General features: G+C 41.5%; 1 protein-coding gene across 1 annotated transcript; it reads right to left on the reverse strand.

The window, feature by feature from the left end:
• Positions 1 to 538: 538 nt before the first annotated feature.
• mmp14b (matrix metallopeptidase 14b (membrane-inserted)) lies at positions 539 to 9,946 on the reverse strand. Its single transcript, XM_029132441.3, has 10 exons — positions 9,355 to 9,946; positions 4,819 to 4,967; positions 4,595 to 4,717; positions 4,089 to 4,396; positions 3,679 to 3,840; positions 3,370 to 3,530; positions 3,135 to 3,273; positions 2,866 to 3,016; positions 1,998 to 2,113; positions 539 to 1,923 (listed from the first exon to the last, which is right to left on the reverse strand). Exons 1-10 carry the CDS (start codon positions 9,451 to 9,453, stop codon positions 1,481 to 1,483), a joined length of 1,851 nt encoding a protein of 616 aa, XP_028988274.1. The 5' UTR covers positions 9,454 to 9,946; the 3' UTR covers positions 539 to 1,480.
• Positions 9,947 to 10,022: the final 76 nt, after the last annotated feature.

Here is a 10,022-nt window from a genome sequence, read left to right on the forward strand (position 1 = left end):
AGCATTTAGAGCATGAGAACATATTTGTAGCTAAAGTTGGGAGGTCCTGTGCTGCCAACCTTGACATGTGCTGACACAATAATGCAGTCTAAGTCTGAAGTCTACGTTCATTCCTAAACCCAGAATCTGCAGCTTAAAAGAAAACAGATTGTCCTTACTTTGCAGGATTTTCCTCACCATGAATCTCCCTCTCCACTTAACCATTCAACTGAGATATGTTTACCGGCTGTGCAGCAACAGTTTTATACATTTGTCTTCATCCCTGTTTCTACTTAAGCTTTGGATCCAGTCCACATTTTCCAACCCAGTTGTTGCCAGATTCTGAGCCCCAGTAATGCAGAGTGGTGCGGTTGGGGAGCAAGAAATGTGGAGGTCCAGGACAACAGCAGTGGGAGAAGCAGGCAAGGTAAGAGCTGGAGAATATGAAAGCTCTTCATCTGAAGTTTAGACATAAAGTACACTAAAGAAGGTGGAGCACCAGCAGCTAAGAGAAAGATACTGTAGCAGAGAAGGATGAGTGAAAATCAAAGCACGGAAAGCATTTTGAAATGACTTTATTATTTGAGAAAAGCTTAAAAACACAAGAGAGTAATGGCAGAAAGTACAAGAAAGTACAAGAAACTAGATCATTATGATTATTATAGTCATCACTAGTATCATTATCATTGTTGTCCAGCTACTTTCATACCCTGACTAGTGCAGCACCACAGTAGAAACTGTATGTGACAAGTAAGTATGACAAAAAGAAGTCATTTTCAGGTCTTCAATTTATTTTCATGTAAATGGATTCAAGTTAAAAAAAGACAATCACGTGTTTAGAATACAGAACCCCTCCCCGCTTACTGTCCCCATTTATAAAATTAAGGCCACTTTCAAAACTGTGTCACTGTCCAGCAGGACTTTATAATGACAATGTACAAAACACATTTTTTACATGTTTAACAATGACAATAATAGTCATAACAATAATGACCATATCATTTGTAATTGTAATGACCACAGGAGACGTCAGCATGGACCAGGAAAGGGTTTAAGGTGAATCTCATGTAAACAAAGGTTGTCTTTGCCTTTTATTATCTGTACCTGCCCTGACACTGCTGGAAGATTATGAAAAACAATGACTGTGCTTTGGTGGTTTCCACGTGTGTGAGTAGGAGCAGTTTGACAACAGGAAGAAAACCGTTTGCTTTTGCTGAGACTGATGCTAGAAATTCACAAGGACACAAACACTGACCACTGACAAAAACAAAAAATAAGACTTTGAAAAACAGCTAAATTGAACAGCAATGAGCTGGCGTCAGAAACCCTGAGGAGAGAGGAAAGACGCAACAGGAGCGTGGCAGTGGTAAGACATTTAACACACAGGTCTCCTTCTGCTCCTCTTGTGTTTTGTTCCCATGTCTCCTTTCATGTGATTCACGTTTCCTTGCACATTTTTCCTCTTCTCCTTTCTTTTCCTTTCCCTCCCTTCTTTAACAGTTTACACCTTGTCCAGTAAAGAGCGCTGACAGTAGAGGAGTCGGCGTGGGGTACCATACCGACGGAAAAACACCAGGGCTGCCAGCGCCGCGATCACGCACACTAACAGGAAAAGAGGCAGCACTACTGCTGCTGCTCCACCTGCACCACCTGCTGCTCCCTCTTCATTGACTTCGATAATAATAACCTCCTCCTCAGCCTCCTTCTCTGTTTCCTTCTCTCTCTCTCTCTCCCTGGTTTTGTCCTTGTCCTCGTGCTCCTTTTCTTTCTCCCGCTCCTTGTCTTTGTCGTGTCGGTCTCCACCTTTTCCTCCGTCCGTCTTGGAGTCTTCATTAGGGCAGCCCATCCAGTCCCGAAGGGCAGACTTAGGGTATCCTGGCTCCACGCGCATCATTTGGTTGTTAAACTTCCAGTACTTGTTGGCTTTGTAGAAGTAGGTGTATGCTAAAAAAAGTATTTGAGACACTACTGTTTATGAGTTCACACAAAGCTGTCAGAAAAGAATAATCCCCACTTACCTTGATCTTTGCTCATGAAGGCGGCCTTAAGGTTATCAGGCACGCCCTGCCACACACTGACAGATTTGGGATAGCCATCATCAACGGCTCGTGACTCTTCATTGAAACGGTAATACCTAAAGGAACAAACAGCTAAAATTAGAAAAGAGCTGAGACAGACAAATTCATCAGTTCAGAAAATCTTAGGTATTGACTGACTGACTGACTGACTTGGAACTTGACTCTAGTTTGCTGTTAAGTTTACCTTTATTTTCCCACAGGTCTGTTTGCCAGTAACAAAATACAACTGTGTTCACCCACAGTGCTGATTGTCAGCTCCAGTGGCTGAGACAGTGCGTCCATGTTTGAACTTGGTTCAGGACTTGATTTGAGACTTGAGTTACAGTTGACTCTTTTAAAACGTGGGAATTTTGCCTAAAACATTTCAGATTTGTTTTGTCAAACTTCACTTTGTCTTCTTTTGATTTCTTTAGACTTGACTTGCTCTTGAGCGCCAGGACAAAAAACAACTCCGCGTTCTTTTGCTGAACTGAAACATTAAAAGTCCCTGACCACAACATCACTGATTCTCTAGCAGAATTGTAGCAGATGTGAACTGCATTCTTTGTGTAATCTTAGCGTAATAGCATGCACTTTTATTGAACTCTCATAGATTCATGCTAATAGCTGCTTGCATCATAATCAAGACTGCAAGTTATCCTCCCAAAAAAAGGCAGAGGAAACATGCTGACGTTTAGCAAGCTGTAACCTGTAACCTTTTCTTTAAAGTCAGTACATATACTGTGGGGTGGTGCTGATATCACTATTGAATCACTGATAAACCTCAGTGGTCTATGGTCTCTGGTCACACGTGATGAAGATGACTAACTTGTTTGCCCTGAAGAAGAACGTCTGTCCAGTCAGTGTGTAGTACAGAGCAGCATCTATTCGGTCTGTGGGAAGCCCACTGCCCATTTCCTTCAGGGTCTTTGGATAACCAGCATCTAGATTTGATTCACTGAACACCCAGTACCTGTCGCCTGGAGAGACAGAAGGAAGACGAAGGTGAATTGAGAGCAATCAGACACATGTAGAAGAATAAAGCCTCATCTATTGACAACTATTATGTAAATGTTTCGATATAAGATCAACACATGCCTTTAAAGAAAACAAATTTCCCATCTTCCCTTTCAAAAGCAGCATTGATGTGAGTGGGTAAACCTCTCCAGAATTGACCAATCGGCAGCGGGTAACCATCAAGCACATGGTTGTTACGCACTCTCCAGAACCACTTGTCCTGAGAGAGAACATAATATCATTAGAAGGTGTTAGAAGCCATTAAACAACCTGTCCCACCAGCGACTGATTTGTCACGATACTTTGGTGGGATTACCTTGAACACAAACATTTCTCCTCTGAGGATGCCAATGGTATCAAAGTGCCCTTCACAGATGTTAGGGCCAAAGCGAGGCTTTTCTGGTGAGTATGTGGGCTGAGGGGGCTGGTATGGTACGCGGGGTGATGCGGGAGGGGGCTGAGGACCAGATCTGGAGCCTATAGGAACACACATGGTGTGTTCAAGCTTAATGCACGTGCAAATGCAAGTTCTTAGTAATGTCACACACATCGGCATTGTGTGTGACATTACAATGAAAGATAGTGTTTTAGTTACGCACTATTTTTAAATAAAAGTCCAACCTACCATAAATTCCCTGAATTCCTCTGATATCATCATCAGGAAGCTGGAAGTTTTCTGTGTCCATCCACTGGTAGAAAGGAGCCATGATAGCTGATGGGTCACTGGAATGCTCCAGGCCCAGAGCGTGGCCCAGTTCATGCACCGCGACAAGGAACACGTCATTGCCTGAAACAACGTCAGCAAAATTCAAACAGCACACAATAAAGTGCCAAATATGAAATAAAATGCTGATTAGGCCACAGAGGTGCAAATGAACCATAAAAACCCAGCTCTTTTTACTGAATCTAGACAGGACACGTTTCTGCCAATGTGATACTTGGAGTGTGGGCTCAAGAGCCCTGACTCCAATTAATATTCAGGCTGAGGGTCTCACTACACAAACTCTTTTAAAATGTTGTGATAGAAAATCTCACCATACAGATCCTGGTTTCCAGTAGTCCACGGTTCAGATGCGTCAAAGTGAGTATCTCCACCGATGCCATTACCAGGGAAATATGCGTGTGCCAGGAAACCCCCTTCACCATCGAAAGGGGTGCTGTCGCCATGAAACCCCTCAGCAAAGAAGAGCATGATGTCGGCAAACCCCTCCACCTTGTCCCGTATGTGACTGTAGGGGATTTCTTGGAAATGAAGCGGGGTCACGCTCTCCCACACCTTGAAGGCCTTTCTGATGGCCTCATGGGTCTCATACTCGCCCACCTTTGGGCTATAATTTTGTATACTTAAGATGTTAATGCGTGTGTGGAAAGAAAGGGTGAAAAAAAAGAATAATTTATTACGATATAAAACTTCTATTTAATAAATTTTAATAATAAATAAATAAATTTCCTCATGAATTGCAGTTTTCTGTTCATTCATAAATAAAATAAAGTAAATATAGCATAAGAAAAAAAAAGCAGTTCAAGCTTTGCTGACATACGAGAAAGTGATGTCTGTCTTGTCCCATTTCAGGCCTTGAATTGCATATCGCTTCCTCCTCAAGTTGCTCTTCAGTTCAGCCCCAAACTTATCTGGGACACCACAGCGTGGCCTCCTCATGGCCCTGCCAGACACAAGACACAGTTCACCAATGATAAGGCAAAAAGGCTTTCATCTATTTAAACCGAGCTGCAATTTCCCTGCTTGTAGAAAGAAGTATCTTACTCGATGGTTTCATCATCAAAGCTGCCTGTGATTGTGAGGCCGTAGAACTGCTGCATGGCAGCAATGGCTGAGGTGATGGAGTGTGGGGAGCCAAGGGCATGAGTCCTCAAGTCCCCCGGGGGCAGGTATCCATACTGCTGTAGCCATGACTAAAAAAAAATAGAGTCAAAAATCCATGTGAAGTCCAGTCTAAGTAAATACAAAACAAATTAAATTAGAAACGGAAACAACCAGGGTTTAACAAATCAGCCAAAGAAACATGATTACATTACTATGATTACACCAACTGCAAATTCAACACGGTTTCATAAAAACACATTCCTCACTGACGGCAACAATAAGCTCTTAAATAACAACTCTGGTGTTCTTGTAGCTAACAGGAGCGGCATGACTTCCAAACACCTGGCATCAGTCCATTTAATGACTAAACACATTCCTTCATCAACCTTGGGTTTTCCAGTAAGGACCACATGTAACCGAAACTAAGGTCAACATGAAAGAAGCCAAGCTGCAAAAAGAGCTCAGGTTTTAACAAATGCATGTGAGACTGTACCTGTAGCAGGAAATCCGCATCAAAGAACAAAAGCTTTGTAGCAGTGTTTGTGTTTCAGTTAGTTCAACCAGTGAGTTAGCACAAAAGCCACAAAAATGATAACTACTGTGCTTTCCTGTTATCTAGATTGTTTGGTCAGTTGATATTGACCTGACTTTTTTCCAAATGGTTTACTACTAGTTTGACATTTGAAACCACATTGCTTCATCTAGCTCTTGAACTAGTATTGAGAAACAGCTTTCATACTGCCCACAACAACAACAAGCTGGTTTGTTGTGGGCAGTGTGAAAGGCAGTGAATAAGGCCAAGATCTTATTCTGTTGTACGTAGTCACCTATTGAGCTTCTAGACTGGATTTATTATTCAGTGTGTGTGTGTGTGTGTGTGTGTGTGTGTGTGTGCACAATGACACAGAAAGTTAGGGAGTGTCCCAGGGTCGGAGTCAGGCACTGGGCAACCTCAGCGTCTCTAGTTGAGCTGCAGTCAGTCAGTAATTTAACTGGGAATTTTTTCCTGGTTGGATCCAAACCTCAATGTGAAACTCTTACCCCACACATGTACATGTCATCCTCCTTTCTCCCTCATCCATCTCTTATGGAAAACCCACAAATACTTATGAACAACCACACCCGGAGCCTCTTGGTTATTGCTCTTCAACGCATCTGCTTGAAACAAAACATGTTTAAATGCCTTGTTTCTGCATTTTCCATGAAAATATAAAGAACAAATCAAAGCGGATCCAAGACGTGCTGACATAAACCTTCTGAGTATGTGAAAAGCCTTGATGCTTATCCAGTGCTGTGTTCAGCACTCGGCCCTTAAAGGTCTCCTCTGTCTGTTGTAGGGACACATGGAGATTAGTGTTTAAGCTTCCCCCTCCTTCTGCATCACACACTGCGCCGCTGTTCCAACACATCTACATAAGCGAGGAAGAAAAAAATGGCAGTTTCTGGGAACTAGAGGTCGTAATTAAAAGTTCTACTCCTGCACAGAATCCTGGACTGTGGATGTCTAAAAAGTACACAAACCTTATCACATCAAAGTTAGAAAGCAGATCTTTCTGCAATATCTACTTTGATTGCTATCTATTGACTGCTGTTGAATGACGCTAGATGCTTGTTTTGAAATGAAAGCGTCCCGTGACTCGACAAAGTCTTACTCACTGTTTTTCTTGGCTGATTTTGTTCTCTATTCTCTGGAGCAAAGAAGCAAAAGGAAAAGGAGATGACTGCAGCACTGATTGTTTTCACTTAAATCCTTATTTCTTTGTCAATAAGCAAAGTTTACCACAATCTTACCAAATAATCATCAAACCATCTAAAAGATAAATAAAATCGCTGATGTGGAATATGAAAAAATGTTGCATTAATACATGTGTTGATTTCTCTGCTGCCCTAGCAGGACACAGACACACTGTAGAACTTTTGGGAAACCAAATGTTGGATGGATGGATTAATAGGTCAAGAGCACTGCTCCCTTATATACTGACAGTTTATAGCTTAATGGAAGATCTACAAGAGTTAAACAGTGTCTGCTGGATGACAGAGGCAGAGGTTTCATTTAAGATGAGGAAGAAAAAAGGAGAGAATGCATCTCAGAAAAGAAGGAGTCAGTTTTTCCGTTCACTGCGAGCCAATGGAAAGAAGCTCTAGTCCCCAGCTGAGGCATGCTGGGTATATAGCACACAGATCAACTTCCTCTGTCCAAGGGAATGCAGCCTAAACATTTCAGTTGATTGTCATACAGCTTGTTCTTGGCTGTTGTGTTTGTAGAATTATATTCAATCCACACATCACACATCACATTCACTGCAACGCTTTCCTGCAGTTTGAAAGTTTGTCAAAGCCGTTCATGATCTTTCCGGTTGTGTTTTAGCGTGTGTGCGTGTGTGTGTGTGTGTGTGTGTGTGTGTGTGTGTGCGTGCGTGCGTGCGTGCGTGTAATCCCACCCCAGCTGTTGTTCGTTTAGCAACCTCTCTTTGACCGACAACAATAAAAACCTGACGATGCGAATGTTAAAGACACACAGAGCTGCTGTTTTTTTACTGTCATTTGCAGCTGCAGTAGTTTTAAATTTTGTGTAGCTCATTGTCCACATTCTTAATGAAGTGGAGATGCAGTAAAGAATTAACATTTTCCTTCTTACACATCCTATTTTATTTTCGCCCAATGGTGACAAAAGGATATGGCTTTGTCTAAAATGTAGCATTTATCTTCTATATACTATAAGTAACAGTAATAGAAAGGTTAGTAGTTAGTAATGACTGGTGTAAGATCTGACATCATCTGATCCAACACTTACATTACATACATGTTACAGTAAGAGACGTGTTCATAAAGGATGCATGTGTGTTTCGTAATCTGTCCCATTGCTGTATAATTGTTGAATTTTTCCCAGGGTGCATCACTCCTGTTGCCACAATGCCTCCTTTCTGGCCAGCAGCAGCCTCTTCATTGGCCTCACTGCCACAGTTTCATCATCTTTCATGTCCATTTGTCTTCTGTTGTAAAATGCAACAATGTGTGCTACAACGAACCAATCTATTTCATCCATGAAGCAAAAACCAAGTGCCCACATCCTGACCACAGGAAATAGTTCATGTAGTGTTACAGGTCCTGATTGTCTATCCCACCAACAAAGACGCAAAACCACATGACACGCAAACTTCCTCCTTAATAGAGGAACTCCACATTGAAACTGGTGACATTTCGTTGGTGGTGGCAATGCATGACATCAGAAATATCCCCTATTTAAACGAGGGATATAAAGACAGAGGAAGTGGCCCTCTCATCATTTTCATTGTTATTTTAAAAACGGGAAAACATACACAGAGTGTTTATAAACTAATAATGATTGGATAACAGGCCAAATAATTTGATGAAGGATATTTCTTAAAATTTGCATAACTACCTGATTATATAAACAGTTTATATAAACTATATTTTAATATTCATATATTCAAAAAAACAAAGCTGTTCTGTGTGCCTTTAAGTTGACAGTCTAATGTAGGTCAGTGGAGTTTCAGGTTTTTTTTATTTCCACAGCTATAAGATATTTCAGTGCAAAGGTAGCATTCAAGAGATAAACTGTGTCCTGGTTTGATCAAGGGAAACCTGAATAAGCATGACTGCATATACAGTACACATGTACAGAAACATTCTTTCTTGTTGGCACTGAAGGAAGCAGGTGTGCAGCAGTGTCAGAAAAAAGTCACTTCCTGCAATGTCAGGACTTTCTAAATCTGCTCTGATCCTGGACCTCAACATGGAAGTATTTTATAGAAAAGAAGAGCAGATCAAAGCAGGACATTGTTAATGGACATAAATGGAGTTCAATCCATAGGGGTCGAATGTCGTTGTACAGCTGACCTTGACCAAAATGCTACAGATACTTTGTCAACCATTACATTTCCCCATGTCTCTGAGTGAACCATCCCCTAGTCTGTCTCTATCCTGACCACAACACAAGCTGATGCATTTCTCCCCATTTTTGATCTCCTGTTTTTGCCTTCTCAGCAGTGTTTTCGCGGGTGCTTTAATAATTTTCTGATCACGCACAGCCTGGCTCTGAGCCCTTCCCCAGATCCTGGTCTTTGATGATTGTCTTTATTAGAATGTGAAATAAACCTTTATGAAGGTCATAAACAGAGCTAGTAATTATGAGGAGGCCCTTTTGTCTATTTACTCAAAAAGAATAATAAATATCAGGGATCAGAAAAGATTAAGTATTAAGAATATTTTTAAAAGAAAAGATTAAGTATTAAGAATATTGTTGATAATAAGAATATTGTTAATAATAATAAGGAATAAGTATTAAGAATAAGAAATAATATAAACAAAACAAGATCAAATGTAACAATAAACGTGTAATTTGAACATTTCCCTTTTGTCCTGTCTGTATTGCTTGAATATAAGTGAATCTGTTTAATCTTTCTTGGCTTTATTGTGAATGAAGCATTTTCTTCTCAAGCTTCTTTTCCTCACCTCTGGTTTGATTTGCCGGTGCGTCGCTCCATGCACGCTCACCTCCCACGCCCAGGCCAGGATCAGCACACGGATAAGCGACTTCACCTCTGATGCCATCACTTGACTCCCAGAAAATAATCAAAAAACTAACTTTGCTCTAACAGTTGTTAAATCTTCTTCTTGACTATAGATTTGTATATCAAATCATTGTGAATATCCAGACAACAGCGAGATCGACTGGGCGCAACGTGTAAAAAGAGATACGAATCAGAGATACGAAGCAACTATTTTAGTTACTTTAGCCCTTTAGAGTTATTGGTCCAGTTTTTTTCCAGTCTCCAGATTTTCCCAGTTGAGCGTTTTGACAACAGGACGTCGGAAGGCTGGCGCTGTGGCTTTATGCTGTGTTGCCTCCGAGCTTCAGATTCTTAGATCTTGCAACTCGCTTTGTTTTCGTGAAGCAGCCTGGACGCCTCGCCGTCCTCGCTTCCCTCTCCTCCCTTGGGCTTATTTTGATCCGCTCCTCTTCGACTTTCCTCCCGCTGCAACGTGGTAGTTTGATCCTACACGGAGACCTTGAAAGTAGTTTTCTACACCTCCCACTCCTGCATCAGCCAGCCCTCCAACATGGACGCCTGGAATCAACTTAGTGACCTTGGTTTGAGACCCCGTTCGCCTGAAACACT

The sequence above is a fragment of the Betta splendens genome, chromosome 17, assembly GCF_900634795.4.
Source record: "Betta splendens chromosome 17, fBetSpl5.4, whole genome shotgun sequence".
NCBI classification, from domain to species: domain Eukaryota; kingdom Metazoa; phylum Chordata; class Actinopteri; order Anabantiformes; family Osphronemidae; genus Betta; species Betta splendens.